This window comes from Arvicola amphibius, chromosome 2 (genome assembly GCF_903992535.2).
Source record: "Arvicola amphibius chromosome 2, mArvAmp1.2, whole genome shotgun sequence".
In the NCBI taxonomy this organism is placed as follows: domain Eukaryota; kingdom Metazoa; phylum Chordata; class Mammalia; order Rodentia; family Cricetidae; genus Arvicola; species Arvicola amphibius.
This window is the reverse complement of record NC_052048.2, coordinates 32,575,207-32,599,541: the sequence shown is the minus strand read 5'-3', so window position 1 is coordinate 32,599,541 and position 24,335 is coordinate 32,575,207. Positions and strand designations below refer to the sequence as shown.

General features: G+C 45.4%; 1 protein-coding gene across 2 annotated transcripts in view; it reads left to right on the top strand.

Moving 5' to 3' along the window:
- Tsen2 (tRNA splicing endonuclease subunit 2) overlaps positions 1-24,335 on the top strand; it is a 39,620-nt gene that overhangs the window by 6,364 nt on the left and 8,921 nt on the right. For both annotated transcript variants that reach the window (XM_038320118.1, XM_038320119.1), the window contains exons 3-7: positions 939-1,020; positions 5,422-5,458; positions 14,650-15,154; positions 16,002-16,079; positions 21,392-21,442. In XM_038320118.1, coding sequence (XP_038176046.1) covers positions 939-1,020; positions 5,422-5,458; positions 14,650-15,154; positions 16,002-16,079; positions 21,392-21,442 — 753 coding nt within the window. The remainder of the gene's footprint in view (positions 1-938; positions 1,021-5,421; positions 5,459-14,649; positions 15,155-16,001; positions 16,080-21,391; positions 21,443-24,335) is intronic.

The window sequence follows — 24,335 nt, the reverse complement described above, 5'->3', positions numbered from 1 at the left end:
GCCCAGATGAGGTATAGCTGATAGCCAAGAGTTCACCCCTTGTGAACATACCTTTCATTCAGTGACATTTGAACCTATAGAGTGGCTCCCTATCACCACAGTCCAGTGTCAGTATTTGTGTGTTTGCTTTGGTGCTGGGGATTGGCCCGAGGTCTTGTATTCCTCCTCTGAGCTGTACCTGCAGCCCCACTGCAGTCACTCATGCCTGTGACCCCAGCCCTGCTCCCACTCCAGGCCAGGACAACTGGAGGGCACCCTGCCTCTCTTCTGCCTTCTCTAGAGTTTGCAGTAAGGTCAGTGGGCTCTGGTGCGTTAAGGCCTCACTGGTCCCCGTCTGCCTTCAGCTCACTGCTGAGGCCTTTGTTCACAGTGTGCAAGGGCAGATGAGGCTTTTCATAGGCTGCGTGCTTTTTAATCATCTATTATTATTTGATTTTTTTCTGCTTGTTGATAGTCAAAAGCAGGGAAAGTGTGTATTTGGGGGGAATCAGCAGGAAAGAGAAGGATACTTCCAGTCCAGAGTAGGATGTGATCCAAGGCATACCTCCTGCCCCCACATCCAGTGCGCTCCACATGTGAGAAGAAGCTGCCTCTGCTGGCTCTGGTGCCTTCAGGATGCCAGACACAAGCCAAAGTGGTTCCTCATTAGGATGGGCGAGCTGGTACTGAAATCTGTGGGGCTTGGAGATGATCTACAAGTAAAGTACATGAGGTCCTAAGTTCAGACCCCAGTACCCACGGGAAACACTCAACATTGCTGGCATGCAGACGTGTGCACGCATGCACCTGCTCTCCCATGTGTGCACACATATGTACGAACACCTACATACACCACACACCACAGAGGTGGGAATGTATGAGCATTAGAGAATCAAGGAAACATGAGGCTGTTGAATAGTCCTAACAACTGAGCATTGACCATGTTTTCTTCTTGGAAGGGTTACTTTGGAAAAGGCATTCTTTCAAGAAGCCGTCCAAACTTCACAATCTCCAATCCTAAGCTGGCTGCCAGATGGAAAGGTGAGCCCTGCAGCTTTCGTTTGACACTTACATGTCCTGGTGAGATGGTAAATTCTGGAAGAGAGGCACACTGACAGTGCTCGTGCCTGGAAGATCACCTACAAGAGTTACAGCAAAACAGTTCTTGTTTTGTTTCAGTTTGACTAAGAATGGCTCAGTACTTAGCCCAGGCTGGCCCTGAACTCAGGCTCTCCCATGTACCAACACACCAGGCAGAAAGATCCCTCTGGTTCTTGGAAATGTGTTTCACATTCTGGGAAATAGTCACAAGTCCTGCTCACACACACTGCCCTGATTTCCACCCTTGCACCTCCGAAGACAGGGGAAAGTGTTATTCTGGCTTTTTTGTTATGCCTGCCTGTGCTACAGTCAGAATGAGCCTGGGGTTTTATTTGCAGAGGTAGAATTTGCAGTAGCCTTGGCATTGTTGAACATACTGTAGGGTTGGTGGTGAGGCAGCTTGGTGGATAAAAATGCTTGCCACCAACCCTTATGACCTGAGTCAGATCTCTCAGGCCCTGTGTTAGTCAGGGTTCTCTAGAGCAACAGAATTGTGTGTGTGTGTGTGTGTGTGTGTGTGTGTGTGTGTGTGTGATTTATTAGTATGACTTACAGGCTATGGTCCACTAATCCAACAGTGGCTGTCTGTCTCCTGACAGAAAGTCAAGAATTCGGTAGTTCAGCCCGTGATGCTGATGTCTCAGCTGGTCTTTAGTATACGTGGGAATCCTAAGGAAGTGGGCTCCAATGCCAGTGAAGGGTGGAGGAACTTGCCAGTGAGAATGAAGGCTGGTGGGTAAAAAGCACAAGCTTCCTTCTTTCATGTCCTCTTAATATAGGTTGCCACCAGAAGGTGTGGCCCACATTTAGGGTGGGTCTTACCACCACAAATAATCCAATCATGAAAATTCCCTCACCTGTGTGCTTGGGTTTTAGTTACTTCCAAAAATAGACATCACAGACCCATATGGTGGAAGGAGTCATTACTGCAGGTTGTCCTTTGACCTCCACACGTGAAATGGCATGTACACACCTACACACACAAATATATGGAGTTTAAAACTTAAAACTAATTAATGTGCCGTAACTCCTTAATTTACAATTCTTTTCTTCTAATACATTTTCCAAGGCATCCTCATAAATAATACCAGTAGGTTAAGACATAAAAGAATTGCCAGGCGTAGTATTTGCCTTTAATCCCAGCACTTGGGAGGCAGAGGCAAGTGGATCTCTGTGAGTTCAAGGCCAACCTGATCTCCATAGTGAGTTCCAGGACAGCTAGGGATACATAGTGAGACCCTGTCTTGAAAGATAAATAAATAAATAAATAAATAAGACCCCCCCAACCATAAAATTACTTCATAACTATAATTTTACTACTGTTATGAATCATAATGTAAGTATCTGATATACAGGATATCTGACATGTGACCCCCACAGGTTGAGAATCACTGATATAGTGGCTCAGACCTATAATCCCAGCAAGTAGGAAGCTGAGACAGGAGGATTACCAGCTAGAGACCTGTCTCAACAGGGAAAAAAACAAGGGTAAGATGACCCATGTAAGACGCGGAGGTGTTAATTCAGCAGCTGGGCAGGCCCCAAAAGCCTGGCAGTGCTGAGTTGGTGAGGCCATGGCAAACCTCTGTCACCACAGGTAGGGGTGTGTGTGTGTATGTGTGTGTGTGTATGCACACGCATTCATGTGCCTCAGCGCTTACAAAGGGAATTTAACCATATTTAGCAAAATTATATTTGTATTCTCCCTGTAACCTAGATTTATCTTAACAGTACACTGGAACAAATAGGAAAAAAAAGCAGCAGACTTGCTGGGGCCCTGTTTGTAATACTGGAAGAACAGAAACAACCCAGCTGAAGGAGAAGGGTGTGATTGCAAGCACTAGTGTGTTCGTGTAAAGAAATACATAAGCTGGACAGTGGTGGTGCGCACCTTTAATTCCAGCACTTGAAGGCAGACGCAGACAGATTTCTGAGTTTGGAGCCAAGCCTGGTCTGCAAAGTGAGTTTCAGGACAGCCAGGGCTGCACAGAGAAACTTGTCTTGACAAACCAAAAAGAGAAAAGAAAAAGAAAAAACAAAACAAAATGTAGATTAGAGTAAGGTTGAGGTTATTAAATGAGAGGCTAAGGCTGTGAGCTGTGGCTGATACAAAATGGAGGCCTGAGGATATGTATTTGGGGGCTAAAGAGATGGCTAAGCCATCAAGAGCACTGGCTGCTCCTGCAGAGAACACACGTTCAGTTCCCATTTTAACAGTAATCCATACTTAGTATTTTTGAAGATGGAAGGGTTTGAGGAGGTAGATATTATACCTGACTTAAAAATTACACAAGTGCACATGTGTGGTTAGGTTACGCATTGTTTGTACAACTTCTGTGTTTTGTATACCAGATGAAAAGGAAGGACAAGACCAAGCATGGCTGTGCAGTTCTGTAATCCTAGTATTTGGGAGGCTGTGAGGAGGATTGTGAATTGACGGCAGCCTAGGCTACCTGCTAACCGGCCCTATCTAAATAAATAAATACTGGAATGAACACATAAGCCAGGCATGGTGAGACACACAGAAATCTTAGCACTGGAGGCACTGAGACGGGAGGATTGCTGTGATTTTGAGGCTACCGTGTTACATAGCAAGACCCTGTCACTCCGAGGTACAGGATTTGCCTAGTGTGTGGACGTCCTGTATTCTGTCCCCATCACACAGCAAAAGCAGTGTGGTGGAGCCCAGGAGTGAGGACAAGCCTCGCAGCTCTGCCTTGGAAAGCTCACCGATACATTGTATACTTGTGAAACTTAAGTATTTCAGAGTAATTCTTCCGAATAGAGATATTAGGAGCTGGGAAGATGACTTGGCCATTAAGAGCACTTTTGTTTCCTAAGTTTGGTTCCCCGGTTCCAGCTGTCTGAACTCCAGCTCCAGGAGATCAGACTCCCTCTTCTAGGTGCTCGCCCCCCTCCCCGTGCCCCAAGCCTCCACACACACACACAGTGCACATAAATAAAAATTTTAAAGTCTTAAAGCCAGTCACAGTAGTGCACACCTTTAATCCCAGTACTCTGGAGGCAGATACAGGATGAACTCTGTGAATTCAAGGCCAGCCTGATCTACATAGAAAGTTCCAGGCCAACCAAGGCTACATAATGTGACTCTGCCTCAAGATAAATAAATAAATACTTCTTTTTTTGTTTTGGGCTTTTTTTTGGGGGGGGGGGTTGTTTGTTTTTTTTTTTTTTTTGAAACAGGGTTTCCCTATGTAACAACTCTGGGTGTCCTGAAACTCAATTTGTAGATTAGGCTGGCCTTGAACTCATATAGATCCTCCTACTTCGCCTTCCAAGTACTAGGATTAAAGCTGTGTGCCACCACCGCCCAACAATTTTTTTTTAATCAATTGGCTAGGTATATCCAGTTATATAACAACCCTGGTGGTACCTGTCTTAGGGAACAGCCACCTGTTATTCAACCCTCATAGAAGAGAGTTTGACCATTTTCTCCTGTCAGAATGCCTCTGCTTCATAAACTGCCCCCAGAATCCACCTCTCCTCCGCAGCAGACTCGTTGCCTCCTCCCTAAACTGAACAGCCTCCTGCCAAGCCTCCTTAACCTGCAGATGAGACTTATCTTGGTGTTCTGTTGCTGTGAAGAGATGCTATGACCATAAACTCAATAAAGGAAAGCATTTAAATGGGGGCTATCTTACAGTTCAGAGGTTTGGTCTGTTGTCATCATGTCAGGGAGCATGCAGGCAGACATGTTGCTGGAGAGGTAGCTAAGAGTTCTACATCCACAGACAGCAGAAAGAGAGAGAACCTGGCTTGGAATGGGCTTTTTGAAACCTCAAAGCCAGTGACACACTTTCTCTGCTACACCTCCTAATCCTTCCAAATAGTACCACTTCCTGGTGACCAAGTATTCAAATCTCTGAGCCTATGGGGCCATTCTCATTCAGACCTCCACAGTGCTGAATTTGAGAAAGGAGATAGCTTTCCTCGAGGCAGAATGAGGGGGACTCAGGAGTAAAAGCAAGGCTGCTGAATGACTTGAAACACACTCTAGAAGAATGGACTGGTCCTACTTGGCGCCCAGCAGTAGAGCTGGAGCCCCCCAGCCCCATACCCCAAACTACACCACCATCAAGGGTCTCTGCAGCCCTTCCTGCTAAGCTCATACACAGGGCCCAAGTGTTCTGAGGGCCCATCTGAGCCAGCAGGAGGATGTGGGTGCAGGGGAGGGTGGCGGTCAGAACAAGCCGGCTGTGGCCGATACACATCACCATCCAAATGTGTGACGGGATCTCGAAATTACCTGTCTTTCTTAAGTGGGTTTTGTTCCCTCTGAGGAAGTCTGTCTGGAACTAATAGAATGTCTTTCTGTTCCAGGTGTGCAGACAGACATGCCTATAATCACCTCCGAGAAGTAAGTGAGGGCGCCCTTAGCTCTGGTGCAGCTGTCTTGGGGCTGGGTTAGTCCTGGTGACACATCCTTGTACCTTTGTAGAGGAGAATACTTGAAAACTGGGACTGAGCTTAATGTGGCTCAAATCCCATCTGAAGTGTGTTGCTTGTTCAGGTCAACCTCCGAAAACACCAACCGCTGCCACGTCAAGAATGTGTTATGAAGTCCAGAGATGCCGGGACTTGGGTTCTGAGTAGGCCTCCCACCCGTGTGGGCAGATGGTCCTGCCTTCGTGCTTGCTCTACACACTGTAGGGCCAGAGGGCTATCAGCCCCTCTTAGAGATTCTGGAAGCATTTCCCCTGGCTCCTCAGGCACCTGTATGGTGCCCATCTAATCCCAGCGTATCCTTGTCCTGCCCATGCATTACCTCTCCTGTTAATTTCTCCCCACTATGGTCCTTCTGCTGCCCGGATGTTGGGTCTACAGCCCTTTTCTCTGTCCCATCTCTCACTTACTTGGGTTTGGAGTCAGTTCCAGGATATCAAGGCCAGACCTGGCATCTCTGTACCCTGGACTTACTGGTCCCTTGATAAGGCTGGGCCTAAATGGTGGCTCATACCTGTAATCTCAGCACTGAGACAGGATTGCTCTGAGTACAAGGCCAGTTCTAGTCCAGCCTGGACTACAGGGTAAACCCCTTGTTTAGTCAGGGTTACTATTGTTCTGATGAAACACCATGACCAAGCAGCTTGGGAAGGAAAGGGTTTATTTGGCTTACACTTTCACATTACTGTTCATCGTGGAAGGAAGTCAGGACAGGAACTCCAACAGGACAGGAACCTGGAGGCAGGAGCTGATGCAGAGGCCATGGAGGAGTGCTGCTTACTGGCTTGCGCCACTTGGCTTTCTCAGCCTGCTTTCTTTTTTTCTTTTTTCTTTTTTTTTTTTTTTGGTTTTTCGAGACAGGGTTTCCCTGTAGTTTCTAGAGCCTGTCCTGGAGCTAGCTCTTGTAGACCAGGCTGGCCTCGAACTCAGAGATCCGCCTGCCTCTGCCTCCCGAGTGCTGGGATTAAAGGCGTGCGCCACCACTGCCCGGCCTCAGCCTGCTTTCTTATAGAACCCAGGACCACCAGCCTAGGGATGGCACCACTCACAATAGACTGGGCCCTCCCCATCAATCACTAATTAAGAAAATGCTCTACAGACTTGCCTACAGCTCTGTCTTGTGGAGGCATTTTCTTAATTAAGGTTCCCCTCTCTCAGATGATTCTAGCCTGTGTCACATTGACAATAAAACTAGCCAGCACATCCCTTTCTCATAAAACAAAATAGGGGTCTATTCCTCCCAACTCTTATTGTTTATGCTCTAGTTCAGACCCCAGCCCCTCTGTTGAGCCTCGCAATGACAGACTCTCACAGCCCTGTGCCCTGCTGGCAACAGACTGTCAGGGAGGTATATATTCCCAGGTTAGGCTGGGAGTAGGACTTAGAACTTGGCCGACCCCCCCCCATCCCAAGAGAACCACAGTACACAGGTCACTGTACTCAAAGCTAGGATTCAGAAAGAAGACAGCGACTGACGAACCCTCCTCATCAGTCTTGCTGTGTAGATGATGGCAGGTCAGCCTGTCTGAGGAAGTGAGTCCCACACCTCCCTGAAGAGCACCACTCAGCAGCACTACAGTGTCTGCAGCATGAGGGCCCAGCAGTGTTTCCTCTTCTCATGTGTGTTACTTTCAGCTGCCAGCCCAAAGGATTGCAGACTCGGTGATGCAAAACAACAGAACTGGATCTTCAGTTCTAGAAGCCAAACGACCAAAATGCAGGTTTTGGCAGGGCTACCTCCCTCTGGAGGGCATGAGAGGGCTTTTCCTGCTAATCTCAGCTTACAGTGATACCTGCAGTCCTCAGTCTTCTTGACCAGTCCCTGCTTCCAACAGTGTGTGTGTGTGTGTGTGTGTGTGTGTGTGTGTGTGTGTGTGTGTGTGTATCCCCTTGTCTGTCTGTATTTCTTCCTTCTGTTAAGTACACCAGTCCAGATGACCTCATCCTAAATTGAAAAGATACACTAATGGACTAGCTTTCTCATGACTAAATGGGCTCAGCTCTAGAGTGAGAGGCATTGACACAGGAGAACAATAAAGCAACTATTCACAGCACTGATGCTAGTGCATGTTTATAAGAGGTGCTGTGCACATGATAGACGTCTCTTTGGTCTCCTAAGTCGTCATCCAGCCCATGAAGATCCAACCCCTCAACCCCTCTTGATGTCCATGTTCTGCAGGTGAGGAACTGAACCATAGAAGTTAAGTTCCTCACTTGGTCACAGAGGTTGAAGACTGTCACTCAGGGAAGTGATGGTCAATTGAAGTAACATCTTGGCATCTGTTTTTGTTGGTTTTGGTTTTCTTGGGTTTCTCTGTATAACTTTGGAGTCTGTCCTGGAACTCGCTCTGTAGACCAAGCTGACCTCAAACTCCTAAAAAATCTGCCTGCTTCTGCCTCCCAAGTGCTGGGATTTGAGGTCAGAATTGGGCCTTCCAGAGCCAGCTCTGGAGTGGCCCAGATAATAGACGATCAGGTAGAGGAGGGTGTCTGGCCAGTGAAAGAGGCATGATCAGGGCCTGGAGCCTGAGAGGTGTGGGGTTCTTGCCACCCTGAGTGAGTTTGCTTCAAGTTCTAGCTGTGCCCCCTCCCTCTGCCCTTTTCCCCTCTGCTCACTGACACCTAACTCTTCTCTGTTCTTACCCTCCTCCAGGAGACTTTTTAAGGAGTTCAGCCAATAGGAGGACAACACTCTAGGACCCACATGCCACACACCTAAGCTATTTGCTGTCTGTCTCTTTCATCTCTGGCCTTACTTGGGATTTCTTCCGCACAATCCTGTGGCCACTCATGTTGTAGTATTAGGACACTGAGATATGACAAGGTGGGAGTGCGGTGGTTGTGGCATGTGGCAGAAGAGGGGAGAAGCAGAGGTGCCATGGGTTAACTCGAACTCAGAAGAGTCAGGTCCAGGGCCACATGTAGGTTTTAATATATGTGCTCCGAGACAGACTGAGCTGTTTTATGCTACCCCTTAAGCCCTTGCCGCAAGAAAGCAGATGTGTAACTCCTACCCAAGAAGTGTTGCACACTTCACAAGCCTCCTCTCAGTTCACCCTGTCACAACCCCCTGAGGTGGCACCCTGAGTTTATAGGTGAGTTCCTTAGCCTGAAAAGGGAGGATCATACAGCGTCTGTGAGTCTGTGTGGAACAAGGGTCTGATGCCACATCTGCCCTGCCCAGGCAGCTGCACAGAGTGGAGCAGAGCCCTGTGTGTTTGCTTACTCTGGCTCTGTGTAAAGGAGGCGAGATGGCTGAACCTTCAGTTAAGTGGCTCTTTCTATGTTTTGGTTTTAGAGTTTTACTTTTTTCTATGCTTTTGATTTTGTTGTTTTTTTACACCTGAGGTCTTACCTTGTAGCCTAGGCTAGCCTAAAGCATGCAGCCCCCTGCCTCAGCCTCCTATTGCTGGTGTAACACACTTGCACCACTGTGACTAAGTCACATTTTTAAGTCAAGGAATCTACACTTGCCAGCACAAGAAAACTTCTTTCTAGATCTTTCCAGCTTTTCTCCTTTACTTAGCTTTTGTTTCCATTTCCTCCTCACAAAATTGGGGATACTAGCCTACTGCCTCACAGAGATCTCGTTACATACAACCTTTAGTCATGAGGGGTCATCTTGACAACTCACAGATAAAATTGCCCGGTAGAATGGGATGTTTCCAAGAGATAAACTCACTATATCACAGGCAGTGGAGATCTCCCCACATCCACTCACACTAGATAGATACCAGAGAAATATTGCAGTAACAAGCATGTAAAGGAACAGCAGAAACAAAGGACATTCTGGGGTCTGTAGTCCCGTGGCCTTGCCTAAAAGAGATTCACCCATCTCTTGGTGGGCCGACTGTAGGGAAATGTGTTACAGTAGTGGTATTGGGATATCCTGACTTACTGGGAAGCCAGGATATACTTAGCCTGCAACAGGATAGCTCTGAGGGGTAGAGCCGCAAAAGAACATTTCTAGGGGAAATAGAGCCACAATAGGACAGCTCTGGAGGGGTAGAGCCACAAAAGATCAGCTCTGGCCTCCAGAGCTGCAATGGGACAGCTCAGCCCTGGAGGAAAGGTGTCCTGACTATCAGGAAGCCAGGACATCTGAAGCTGGGGTGCGGTCTCCCCACAGGATATAGTGATCCTGTTCTTCTCCTGGAGAGCCGCTACAGCTGAGTTCTGCTCTGTTCCCTTACAGAAGCGTCCTAGCAGAGCTGTCTGCCTCTTCTCCAGCCAAAGATGTTTCTTCTGCTAACTCTCTGCTAAGGGAAGCCCCCTGCAGAAATGTAGCAACCTCCTCTGGCTCGGTAGAAAAGTTGTTACTTTTCTTCTGCTGGAGTTGCTCAGCCCCCTTAAGGAGGATCCTAGCAAGGTTCTTCTGTTCTGCTCCACCTTGCTGAGGCCCCCTAGGGAGGTCTCAGCAGGGTTTTTCAGATCAGTCCCCTAAGAGATGTCCCAGCCAGGTTCTTCTGCTTTGTATTGGCAAATGAAGGTCATCACCCAAGACTCTTTTGAGAAAGAAATTTATTTGGGAAGGAGGAATCCAGGAGAATGGCTGTCTCTGCCACTTAAGGGCAACTCTTAACTGGGGGAGGAGGGATGAGAGGCTTATATAGGGCTTCCTAGGGACAGAGTTTTTCCAGGGAGACAGGGGATTGGTTAATTTTTCCCTGCTCAGGGATTGGTCAGTTTAGCTGGTCAGGGGCAGAGATGGCTCTGACTTGATGGCCAAACTGTGTTTCTCTCTCTGGTCCTTTTTAGCTTTTTTACTTTAATCTTAGGTCCAGGACATATTTCTTTCACTGGTTCTAATTCTAGGGACAAAATGTTTCTTTGACAGGGCACATGTCTTTAGTCCTGAGTTCAGGGATAAAGATGTTTCTTTCCTGGCTCAGGCCTCAAATACACAGTGTGTTTCTTTCACTAGCTCTGGGTTCCGAGTCAGGTGCTCAGTGATTGGTCGGTTTCCTGCTCCAGTTGTTGCTTTTACCCTACACCGACAGACACCATGAACTTCTATTGCCACCTGCTGCTCCACTGACATGGCCACCGGCAGGGATGTATGGTCATCCGTGTGTAGGAAGACCAATGTGAACAGCTTGGGGTTCTGATGAGCATACACAGGTCTTTCTAGGTGCAAAAGACAGTTTGCCTGCTGGATTGTATTGAGACACGACAGTTCACGAACCCTGATATATCCAGGCATCTGAACGCACAGGTGTAATAAGGGAAGGAATGAAACTACAAATGTCTTCTTGGGCAAGGGCAGAGCCATGGGTGTTGGCTGCTGAGGTCAGCCTTCTGCTGGTCTTTGGTTTGCAACTGGTTCTGATGTCACAGGAACACAGCCCAGCAATGTCCTGATACAGCACTGTTGTCTTCACTGTGGTCTTTGCACCTTGGCAAGTGCTTAGCCCTTGGAGTGTATAAATGTGTTACTATACTCTCAAGATTCTTATGGGGAATTTGTAATCAGTGGTGGCCAATCTTGAATGTCAGCTTGACACATGGGAAGAGGAAACCTCAGTTGATGGCTTCTGTCAGAATAGTCTACAGGGCATTTTCTCAACTGCTAGCTGATGGAGGAGGGTCTAGACCACAGTGGGTGCTGCCATCCCTATGTAGGTGGGCCTGAGCTGTATAGGAAAGCCAGCTGACCACAAGCTAGAGAGTGAGCTGGTAAACAAAGTTGCTCCACAGCCTGTCCTTCCATTCCTGCCTCCGGGTCCTGCCTGGAGTTCCTACCCAGCTTCCTCATGGTGCCTGTAAGCTCTAAGGTGAAAGAAACCCCATCCTCCCCAAGTTGCTGTAGTGAGGAGGCGAGCAGGCCTGCTTTTCTGTAGAAGGAGCTGCAGGCCTCTTCCCGCCACCTGGCTCCCGGCCACTGGCTAGCTTTACCCAAAATAATTACACAGAAACTGTATTCTTTTAAATACTGCTTGGCCCATTAGTTTCAGCCTCTTATTGGCTAATTCTCACATCTTGTTTTAACCCATATTTAGTAATCTGTGTAGCACCACGAGGTGGTGGCTTACCAGGAAAGATCCTAACCTGCGTCTGTCTCAGGTCGGAGAATCATGGTGACTGCCTGAGGCGTCTGCCTGACTCTGTTTTCTTTCTCCCACCATTCTGTTCTGTCTACTCTGCCTACCTAATTTTCTGTCCTATTAAATAGGGCCAAGGCAGTTTCTTTATTAACCAATGAAAGTAACACATAGACAGGTGACCCTCCTCCATCATTTCCCCTTTTTCTGTTTAAACAAAAAAGAAAGGCTTTCACTTTAACATAGTAAAATTACATATAACAAAACAGTTATCATTATCAAGCAAGAATTACAGTTATAATATTTAGATATTTTATCTTTTATCATAACTAAGGAAAACTATAACTAACCATTCTTCAACTCCATCAAAGACTCCAGGAGGATATAATATTACCTAAGTAAACAAGAAGTAAGCAACTTCCAACACTCTAGAAATGACAGAGACATCTCACTGCCTGGACAGTCACCCAAAGTTCTTTTGTACCATTGGGGCATCCATCTTCGGCCTACAGGCCCATAGTATCCAGCAGACATTTCCATGAAGCAGGAAAATTTAAAGCCAGTTTAGTTACTTTTTGCTGTGTCCTGTAGAATGTCTCACAGACTCTTATGAATCAAGTACCCCGAAAGACCATCTCACCTTTAGGCAAGTTTAGCAGTTCTCTCTCTGTGGGTTTTCTGTGTCCAATTTATGTTTATGTCAGTTTAGGCAAGAGCAGTTTCTTGCCCAAATGGCTAACCAACTCCATAAGGAGCCTCTTTGATGCCCATCTTCCTCTTGAAGTAGATTGGTGCTGCCAGGAGCAGACGTGTCTCATTGTCATGAAAAGCCCTAAGTTATTAAAACATTAAATATCATATTTTGTAGTCTTTGAAAGATATGAAGAATGCCTATTTAACTGAAATATATCTCTATATATCCAGAAAAATCTTAACTAGCATGACTACAAGCTTGACTATTATCGATGATTATCCATTAGCAACCTATATTTTCTAATTACAAATTACATTTTTAAATGAACTACACAATCACAATACCTTAATATCAGAAATACATATACATATAACAAAATTGACCTTAAAATCCATACCAATGTAAATTATTTATATCTATATCATATCCCCCTTTAAATGTAAAAGAACATTTATAAACAATATTTGGGAATATGGGCACAGTTATTTCTCTCCAAACTGCTTTGTGCTGAATGGGGATGCTGTTATTTAGGTCTTTTATGGTATAACCTGTGTGCCAGGTTCATCTCAGTTGGCAGTTGAGTGAAGTAATTTTTTGAGGGTGTTTACAGCAACCTTTTAGGAAGACATGGTCTATCATACCATATTGGGATAGAAGCAATCCATAGGGTCTCATCTTCTGTAAAAACAAAAGAAGAAACTCCTTTTCAAAGCATCATGTCCTTAGATCCAAATTTTGAAGTCAAGATACCTTTAGAACATATATGTTGGTTTAGTTTGGCAGCCCATACAATGAAATGTTTTTTTGTACTTAGCTCCTTTACAGTCAAAAATTTTAAAGAAGCCTGGTCTACAAGAGCTAGTTCCAGGACAGGCTCCAAAGCCACAGAGAAACCCTGTCTCGAAAAAACCAAAAAAAAAAAAAAAAAAAAAAAAAAAAAATTTTAAAGAAAACACAACAATACAAAGAATCCAGATTCTTTGTGAATTTTTTATTTTTTTATTTTTTATTTTTTTTTTTTTTGGTTTTTCGAGACAGGGTTTCTCTGTGGCTTTGGAGCCTGTCCTGGAACTAGCTCTTGTAGACCAGGCTGGTCTCAAACTCACAGAGATCTGCCTGCCTCTGCCTCCCGAGTGCTGGGATTAAAGGCGTGCGCCACCACCGCCCGGTTGAATTTTTTATTTTTACATGACTTATTTTTTTTTACTTTTTTAAATCTATAACTATCTGTACTCTGTCTCTTTAAAGACTTTACCCTTTTTAATGTATTAACTTTATTTTCTGTATTTTTTTTCTTTTCTCTCCCAAGCCTACGTACACTCATCCAACATTGTGGCCCATTTAAAGGTCTTTTATGTCTGAATCTGTCCTGTTGTGAATCTGTAATTTTTTACTATCCAGGAGCACTTTTTAAAATGCTAAGCACTTCTTAAAAACTTAAGTTGTACCAGGGGAAATGATGGAGAAGGATCATCTGTCTGTTACTTTCATTGGTTAATAAAGAAACTGCCTTGGCCCTATTTAATAGGACAGAAAATTAGGTAGGCAGAGTAGATAGAACAGAATTGTGGGGGAAAGAAAGCAGAGTCAGGTAGACGCCTCAGGCAGTCACCATGATTCTCAGACCTGAGACAGACGCAGGTTAGGATCTTTCCTGGTAAGCCACCACCTCATGGTGCTACACAGATTACTAAATATGGGTTAAAACAAGATGTGAGAATTAGCCAATAAGAAGCTGAAACTAATGGGCCAAGCAGTATTTAAAAGAATACAGTTTCTGTGTAATTATTTTGGGTGTAAAGCTAGCCGGGTGGCGGGAAGCAGCCCGCTTCTCTCATCACAACAAGTTGTCTTTGGTCAAAGTGTTTGATTCCAACAGAAAGCAAAGTCGAGCCGTATATAAGGCAAATCATTTCCTTCCGTATCCAGTGATGTTCTTGGGTGCTGTGAAAAACATTGATTCAAATTCACTTTCCAATGCTATAAACGAAGGGCCTTATACTATGAAAGGGGTGCCTTAAGGAACAATGTGATAACCAAGATTAAAAATAAGTCAAAATGGATCCCAGTAAAAGGTGATATTTTCTCTGCCTTATTTACCAGCATCTCTTGTTTTTAAATTACATAAGTTTTCACTCTTTGTTAAATGGGGGTTAATTTTGTCAAAGTAAGCAAATGATATCAAGGGCCAGTGATACATGCTTGTTGCTGGACAGTTAGATGTGGGAGAATGTGAAGGAGGCAAGCTCTGCCTGTGATCCACCATTCGGGAAAACTCCACATCTTCACAGGCTGTCTTGTAGGCTTCTTGGTCATTTTGTTGTCTTAGAGTTGAGACGGGTGTGTTATTGCCAGTGTTTCTGTTGGCAGGTATCAGCATCGAGTAGAATGGGCCATGGACTTCATGCGTAGACAGGGCCAGGATGAGAGCACTCTGCAGAAGATCCTTAGAGACTACACAGAACCACTTGAGCCTCCTTGCAGAAAGGGGAAAGAAGAGGCCCCACAGTGTGATCCACTCAACTCCGAGGCCAGCTCCTCCCTGGAAGGCAGAGTGGGAAAGGACAAACTCTCTATGACCATTGGAGGTGCTGGACCATCAGATGGTGAGGGTCTCAGCACACCCTCAGACTGCCTACAGGGGCCTGGCCATGCCACACTCACTGTGGCTAGTCCATCTAGCCTTAATGGACATGCGATAGAGGACACCACAGTTCTGCCCCAGGTCCCCTGCCAGGAAGCCCTTTCTCCCCAGGGTGGCCTTTGGCCTGAAGACAGCAGCCAGGCGGCAGGAGAGCAAAGGGCTGCTCACGAGTATGTGCTCGTTGAGGAAGAGCTGTGTGATGTCCAGGAGGAGGAGGCCTCAGATGAGAAGGTATGTAGAACAGAGTGCCACGCTCCCTCATCTGGGTGTCAGTTACCGTCAGCCAGTCTGAGAACGCTGCTGTCGGTCTTTGTAAAGAGAGAGTCCACATCCGTTTCAGCTCCCACTGTGCTGAGTTAGGGTCCCCCTCCTTTGCTATCCATCACTGTTAGTCCCTCACTGACACAGACTTGGCTGTGACTGGATGCAGACAGGAAGGGTATAGCAGTGGGGTCAGTGCCACCCGCTGTTGCAGCGTCCCCCAGGACTTTGGGGGCATGTCCCCTAGAGATACGAGACTGCCCGTCATTCCTCCAGAGCCACCTGCTGCTGGCCAGCAGATATCTGCCCACTGAGTGCCCTTCATTTGCTGCTGGGCAGGCCTGCTGTCACTCTGGCCTCGTATGGTGCTGCTGAGGCCACCACTGAAGCCCTGCCCCCATTGCACGGCAGTTGTGAGGACAGTTTCCACTAAATTCAAATTTTAAACAAATTTTTTTACAACTAAGTTAAAACAAGTAGTTCTCTGTGTCTTGTTTGGGAGAAGAAACACAGTGTAATTGCCTGATCTCGGGTACAGCTAAGAGAATGAAGATTTTGACATCTAAGAATAGGTACACAGCTTGAGAGTGGGAGACACTGTTCAACAGTGGAGTTATCACATCTGCGGGGACAATCCATGGGATAGTGTTAGCAGCAGAAAAACCAGACCCTCCTTTTCCACGAAGGTTGTTTTACACAGCAGTGTGCATTGAGTGTATGAAGAAGTGTTCGTTTGTGGATTCAGTCTTCGTGACAGGTGGTGCTCACCTGTGTGCGGTTGGTTGATTCTCTTCCTTTCTTCCTTCCTTCCTTGTAGTTGCTGCAAAGAAAGAGACTGGTGTGCAGGAGAAACCCGTACAGGATCTTTGAGTACCTGCAGCTCAGCCTAGAAGAGGTATGTATGTATCTCGCTGTCTCAGCCCTAGGTGAGTCTTGCCCTGTGCGCTGTGCACCTGAACCCTCCTCAGAAAGCGGTTCTGCATAGAATGCTAAATGTTGAAACACCTGCCGGGATGCTGGTCTTCAGCCTCTTCCATTGGCTCTGAGAGTGTGTTGGAGCTTGGCTGTAGCTCACAGAAATCACTGAACTGGTGTGTGGGAGGCCCGGGTTCAAACCCTCAGCCAAGAAAGAATAGGAGCCTTGAACATTTAAGGGGTTTGTAAGAGACCTCCCTCTCTTCCCTTTTCTCTCTTCTCCCCCTCTTTTTCCTCCTCCTCATTCTTCCTTTTTTTTAAGATAGCTTATTGCTACATAGCCCAGGCTAGCCTAAATTCACAGCCCTCCTGCTTGGGCGTCCTAGGATTTGGGTATGTACCCCACACCCAACTTGAGTTCTTCTTTTCTCATCAAGGTCCAGAATATTGACAGGTTTTTCTGCTTGTTTGTTTGTTTGTTTGTTTGTTTGTTTTTGTTTGTTTTGAGGCACGGTACGGCGTAACTCTGGCTGCCCAAGCACTCATTATATAGACAGTTGGCCTCAAACACACTGATCCCCTTGACAGCCTCCTGAGTGCTGGGATTGAAGGTGTGCGTTCATGTCCAGCTAATTTTCATCAGCTTTTTAAAAATTCATCGTTATTAAGATCTAATTAGAATACCTGTTCTTTCATTTGAAGTATGTAACTCAGGCTGGCAACGAAGGTCATTGACCAAGTACCTGCCTGGATCAATCCCTAATACTGAAATAAATAAATAAATAAATGAATAAATGAATAAATGAATAAATGAATGAATGAATGACAGTCTACCTGGTGTGGCCACATGTGCCTGTGGTCCCAGTTACTTGGAAGGCTGAAGATGGGTGATCATTTGAGCCCAGAAATTTAAAGTCATACTCTTTCAAAATAAAAAAAAAGTGAGAATTAGAGTTTTTTAAATTGCAGAACCTATTGCTTTTAATATGCTGTGTGAATCTGATCACATACTGCCTGCTGAGTGAGTTGATTCTAGGCATTTCCTTCTGCAGAATCACTTAGTGTGCTCCCCTCACTGAATTAGCTACGTTCTGAACGATCTCCCACTGCCCCTCTGATGTCTTCCTCTAGCTTATGATCCCACGCAGTTGAAACCCTTCCTTCTTGCTCCCATTCCTCTGCACACAACTGTCTTTCTGCTGTGGGAAGCAGTGGGCCCTTCCTGGGCTTCTCAGGTAGCTCTACAGCTCCACAGCTAGTGACAGATGTAGGTCCACTGGAGAGTGTGTTGTGTTCATCCCCAGTGGTCCCTCCAGGGCTGTGTCTGTAACAATCCGTTCCCTGGTCCATGCTTCTCTTCCTTGCAGGAAGGCCAGTGAATAAAATCTGAGTGGGAAGGGCTGGATCACCTTATCTTTTATTTTTTTCCCCTGAGGCTGATGGTGTACCTTGAAATTCAGTAGCCACTGGCCTCATGTGACCACTTCAATTTAAACTAATTAAACTTGAATAAGTTCAAATTTCCATTATGTAGTTGCCCCAGCCACATTTCTTTGTACCAAACAGGCACATGTGACCTCTGTGCTAGATGCTGCATAGACCATTTTTAGTTTCTTGGACAGGAGAGGCTGGGACAAAAATAAAATGAGCCAGCATCACACTCCATTGATCTGAGTAGCTACAATTCCACCACAGAAATTTGTGATCAGTTTTATTACTATTAAAATACTGATCCTAACTGTAAAATTACTTCCACCACAACCTTTTGATTGTTGGGGTTTTGTTTGTTTTTGTTTTGTTTTTGTTTTGTTTTGCATTTTTGAGACAGGGTTTCTCTGTGTAATCCTGGCTGTCCTGGAACTCACTCTGTAGACCAGGCTGGCCTCGAACTCACAGAGATCCACCTGCCTCTGCCTCCCTAGTGCATGCGCCACCACCACCCGATTTTTCAAGAGCTCGGATTTTCCTCCTTCGCCATATTTAAGGCCAGCTTTACTGTATATGCATGTAAGAACTTCCCCTGAGCGGCACTGAGGGTCCGCTTGGTTCAGACCATGCTTGTAAACCAGCAGGGAAAAGAGAGGATCAGCTCTCCCTGGCATTGGTTCTTAAACTTCTTTTGGAATCATGAGAATCATGAGAAAGTACTGCTGCTGCCGGGGCCGAACCAGGCCTTCGTGTAAGCTGGGCAAGAGGAGGCACTGACCTACCCCAGCCCAAGAACAAAACAGTTGAAACAACAAACTTCTTTGTAGCTGGTAGTAAAAGACATAAGGTTAGAATAGTTAAAAGTTTAAGAATGAAAAGATTGGCCCAAAGAGACTAAAACAGACCACCTATATGTAGACGGTATGTTAGTATTCAGTGAAAATCTCGTTCCCTGTCAGTGAAGAAAAGACAATGGATCTGCAGTGCTTGGGCAGCTCATTAACCATGTGGGAAGAGACCTGCGATCCGGCCTCCTAGTGTATGCCAGATACAGCCCAGGGCAGTTAAAGAGGTGCCAGGCGTGGTGGCGCATGCATGTGGTCTTAGTGCTTGGGAAGTGGAGGCAAAAAGATCAGGAGTTGAAGGCTAGCTGTTTCACATAGATGTGGGTTTGGTTTTTTACTTAAAAATTTAAGTTAGCATACAAAGTATGCTCATTGTGTTTACACATGTGTGTCGATGTATTTTATTTCTGTTCTCATCTCACTGCCCCCTTCACTCTTCTACCCCGCCCTTTGTCCCTTTACTGCCCTCAGATAAACACCCCTGCTCTCACCTGGATCCCATTACCTTCTTTTCTTTCCTGTCCCCCCCCCCCACGAAGATCTTAGCTTCTTCTCGCTCCCCGCATCCTTTCTCTTGTTATGATAACACACGTAAAGGTAGATACAGAGTCTACATTTGATGGGGGGGGGGGGGAACCCTGCAGAATTTGGTCTTCTGAGGCAGGCTGATTTTGCTTCACATAATAATCTCCATTTTCCTGCAAATGAATTGGTTCATTTTTCTTTCTGGTCGAATGAAATCCCATTGTTCGTGTGTACCAGGATTTCTTTATCCTTTGCACACGGTAATCATCCTTAGGTGGTGAGAGCCTCCTTGTAAACCCTATGACTGACTGTTGGGAGAAGGGAAGCTGGTGGGGCCTTGGGGGAATGACGCCAGCAGGGGTGTGTCCCTCCCATGGTGGTCTTTTGTTCAGCCAGCATTTCCGGAAGACCTCCTAAGTGGCGGGCAGGGCAGAGTAGGTGCTGTAGATGTGAGCAGGAAAAAGACCTCATCCTCCCTGTTCTTCTGGGGATCTGCAGTTGGGACGAGGGGAAGGAAGCTCCTGTGCAGCACCTGCCCCGTCTGCCTCACCTGCACCATCCACTCCAGATACGGGGTTGCACTGTGCTTGTTCCATTTCATGGAAGAGGGAACATCCACAGGGGTGCTCATTGGCCCATGATTATGTGGGCTCAGCTCCAGGGCTCAAGAGGAAGTCACACATAATGAGAACAATGGAATAGTGTGTGTGCTGGTCTCAGTGTCTCTGCTAAGGACCGATTTGTATTATCTCGAGTCCTCATATAACCCTAGATCCTGTTGTGAGCTCTCTAATGGGGAAGAAACTGAAGGTTGGTTAAGTTCCTTGCTCAAGATCAGTACTTGGACCTCAGCCCTCTGATTCTCCAGCCTGAACTCTGAAGCATTTGCTGGGAACTGCCAATGATAAATGGCAATAAATAAGGTGACGGTGATGGGGATCATACCTCCGTGGCCCGGCATTTGCTTAGCATGTCTGCAACCCCAGGTTTGCTCCCCGCCGTGTTAAAGATAGAAGTGAACTAATAGACAAAGATAAAAGGTTCTGAGCAAGGTAGCCCACACTTTTAATCCCAGCACTGGGAGGCAGAAGCAGAGGGATGTCTGTAAATGCCAGGTCAGCTTGATGTATATATCAAGTTCCAGGACAGACAGGGATACACAGTGAAACCCTGTCTCAAAAAACAGAAAAGGTAAGTAGGGAGAAAATGCTGACCTCATCAACATAACACACAAGAGGTAGCATCCCTTTGGTTTTCTGATAGTAACATTCTGGGATGTTTCTCTGAGAGGGTTATAGTAAAAGTCAAATGAGTTATGGCATGTGTCGGGTGCCTCTCTGGGAAGGCATGCAGCAGTGAGCACATCTCTCACCCAGGATGCAACATCCTGGGTAGATTTGGCCCCAGTTTAGCCTGATTCTCTCCATTGGCCTGGCACAGAATGACAGGTACATTCATTCGTTTGTTTGTTTGTTTGTTTGTTTGTTTGTTTGTTTTTCCTCTAAATTTAAAAATGAGCTCCAGCAAAATTTGGTTTGACTGTGGCTTGTAGAAGGGTGTGGCTTGCTAAGGGAAAGCTTAAGGAAGGGGGCATGTCCTTCAGATGGGCTCCCTTCTGCTTCTTGAACGTAACAATTCTCTTTGAGTTCATATTCACTATCAGATATCACATTAACTTAACGCAAATGCAAGGCCCTTGCGCATGTCCTTCCTGGCGGGAGTTCCTGACTCTTTGGTAGCCTACATTCCCTCCCCCACAGAAAGTTCTCTTCTCTCTAAATTATTGACGCCATCATAAATTAAGAATTCACAGTGACTGCATCACCTGAGTGGCTTTTGCCTGTCCCTGACAACTGTAACACAGATAGCATCTTCCACAGCCGGCATCTTCCCTGTCGGGCTCTTGAACCATGCTCATGGCTAACTACCACTTGGCTGATTCTGTGTGCGTTCTCTTCCTCCCTTCCTCCCTCCCTCCCTCCCAATCACATGTTTTAGACAGGCACAGTAACACAGCTTCGCAGAGTTAAACAAATGCAGCATTAGAATGCAACACATCATTGCATCATTAAACAAATATCCCACAGCATAAAGGAAGGTAACACATTTTAAACTAATACTCCACAACATTTTCCAGATGAGTGAGCATACTGGTACTGTTTCGCATTCATTGAGGTCTGGCTGTGATGGGCTCTGCCATGCTCTCATCAGAGGCTTTAGGCTTTTCTGCCTCTACCTGCGTCCCCCCACCTAGCAGGAACGTGAATGAGGCAGCTAGCCTCTTGAGTTTAAGATCTAAGACCTCCAGACAGCCTTGGAGAGCTGCAGCTGTGGAAAGCATCAGTCCAGTGGCTCTGGGTGGTTCCAAGGAGGTCACTGAGGGGCTAGGGCCCTGCACCCTCTCATCTCTGGTCATTTCTGCACCTTTCAGCTTTCTGGCCCCTTGTTGCTACATGTACTGCTTCTAATGGGAACTTCCCCTGCTCTGTTGTAGGCTTTCTTCCTGGCATACGCCCTGGGATGTTTAAGTATTTACTATGAGAAGGTAAGTTTCTGTATGCACATAATCTCACAGTTCCCCTGCTGACAGTAGGTTGAGCCCCTTCCTGTGGAGCTGTAGCACAAATGTGTCAACTTTGACTGAAAAAAGTAGGAATTATCTTTTTCCTATAAGTTTTGGGTTTGGAGCCTCAGCTGGAGCAGTTCAGGCTCAAGCCAGGGTGAACCTTTTAGAATGAGTCTTTCTCAGAACCTGTGGGAAGTGCAGCTTGCTGTGCAAGCAGAAGGAAACCTGTGTCTGGATGGTACTGAAATCACCAGCAAAAAGCAAAGCTCTGCAGGCCGGGAGCAGCTCAGGAGCAGAGTGCCTACTTGGCATGTTCTTGTTCCATCCCCAGCACTGGGAGAATAATCAAAGTCACCGGTGTATGGTTCCTACACATGTATATATAGGAACCCTTTAAATTCAATGGGTTTTGTTTGTTTGGATTTTTTTTATATTTTGGTTTTGTTTTTTGTTTGTTTGATTTTTATGTGTATAGGCATTCCTTTCCTGGGTTCTCTAATGTTGGCAAAGGCCACTTCTTCGTTCCCAGACCACTAAACAATCACTCAATAACTATACTCTTTGGCCAATAACTTAAGTGTATTGCTAGCTAGCTCTTACATCTACAGTTAACCCACATCTGTTCATGGCTGTGGCTTACTGGCAAGGTTCCGGCTGGCAGCTTGCATCCTTCTCCTCTGGTGGCTCCATGGCTCCATGGTGTCTCCTCTGTGTGTGTGTGTGTGTGTGTGTGTGTGTGTGTGTGTGTGTGTGTGTGTGTGTGTGTGTGTGTATGTGTGTATCTTCCAGACTGGCTGTATTCTGTTAAGCCATTAGCCAAAAAGCAGCTTCTTTATTCATTAACCAATAAAAAGCAACACATAAAAGGACCTCCCACACCATTTCCCCTTTTCTATTTAAATAAAAAGGAAGGTTTTAACTTTAACATAGTAAAATTGCATATAACAAGATAGGTATTAAGTAAGAATAACAGTTACAACATTTATATCTTTATCTTTTGTCTTAACTAAGGAAAGCTATATTATTACTATCTATTCTTCAACTCCATCAAAGACTCCAGAAGGATATATTACCTAAGTTAACAGGAAGTGCATTGTAAGCAACTTCTAAAACTCTAGAATTAATAGAGAAATCTTGCTGCCCAGTCACCCACCCAAAGTTCTTCTGTAACGTTGCAGGTGCCCATCTTCAGCCTACTGGCCCATAGTAACCAGCAGACTTTTTCATGAAGCAGGAAATTTCAAAGACGGTCCTACCTATATTGGCAGTTTGTTAGTCACTTTTTTCTGTGTCCTGCAGAATGTCTGGCAGACTCTTTCATGAAGCAGGAACCCCGAAGTATCATCTCACCTTTAGGCAAGCTCAGCAGTCATTTCTCTGTTGGTCCTGCATGTCCAGTTCATACAGCATAGTATCAAGCAGTCCAGGAAAGAGCAGTTTCTTGCCCAGATGGCTAGCAAACTCCGTTAGGAGTCTCTTCAGTGCCCATCATCTTCTTAAAGTAGATTAGTGCTGCCAGAAGCAGATGTGTCTCATTTCACAAAACGTAAATTCTTAAAACATTCTAAATGCCATATTCTGTTAGCTATGAAAGGTTTGAAGAATAACTATCCATCTGAAATATATCTCTGTACATCTTGAAACCATAACTAGCATGACTACAAGCTTGACTATTATAGATGACTATTAACCTGTATTTCTTAATTATACATTGAATTTTTAAATGAACTGCACAAACACAATACCTTAATCAAGAGCAAAACTATACATATAACAAAATTAGCCTAAAATTTGTATCGACAGACCAAGATCCATACCAATGCAAAATATTCATATCTATATATCTCCCTTTAAATGTAAACAAACATTTATAAACAATATTTGGGAATTTGGGCATAGTTCTCTCCAAACTACTTCCGGCTGTTTATTTGGCAAAATAATTTTGGGGGGTATTCACGGTGACCTTTGGGGGAGGGTCTTGGTCCATCAAACCACATTAGTCTGGAAGGAATCCATAGGTTCTCATCTTCTGTGGAAACAAAGGAAGAACCTTTTTTCCAAAGCAACAAATCCTTAGACCCAAATTCTGAAGTCATAATACGTTTTAAAGATATATGTTGGTTTAGCTTAGCAGCCCATACAATGAACTTAGTTCCTTCACTGTCAAAAAATTCAAAGAAAATATAATAATATACATAATCCAGACTCTGTGTATGTTCCATCTTTACGTGACTTACTTTTCTTTATTTCTTTAATCTATGACTGTACTCTGTCTCTTTAAAGTCTTTGTTTTTATTTTTTAAACAGTTTGCTTCTTTTCATAACTCTCTATACTCTTTTTCTTCTCTCTTCCAAGCCTACGTACATTTATCCAACACTGTGACCCATTTAGAGGTCTTTTCCATCTGAATTTCTCTTTATTGTGTATCTATAATTATCTTTTGACCAGAAGTGCCCCCCCCCCTTTTAAATGCTGAGCAGGCATGGCTAGGGCCAACACAGCCCTGCCTGTTTGCTCCACCCAGTCCAACATGGCAGAGGCATGTTTGCTGCCTCTGAGAGCCATGTACATTGCCCCATTTTTAGGCACACAGCAGGTCTATATTGCCATTAAGCAAGTTGTAGCACTCTGCTCACAAACCTCATTAAATTCTCCGCATCAGGACCTCCCAAAAGAGTCAGAGCCATTTGTGCTGGCAAATCAGGAAGCCACTATTTTTTAAAGAAGCTGCACAGGTTTTGCTGCTACCACTGAGCCAAGAAGCCTTCTCTTAAAAGAATCACACCTGTGCTTGCTTCTAGCAAAGAGAGCCCACCTGAGAAGATGCTACCAAAAAGCCATGCTTAACTCTTCTTTTGTGTCTGAATTCCT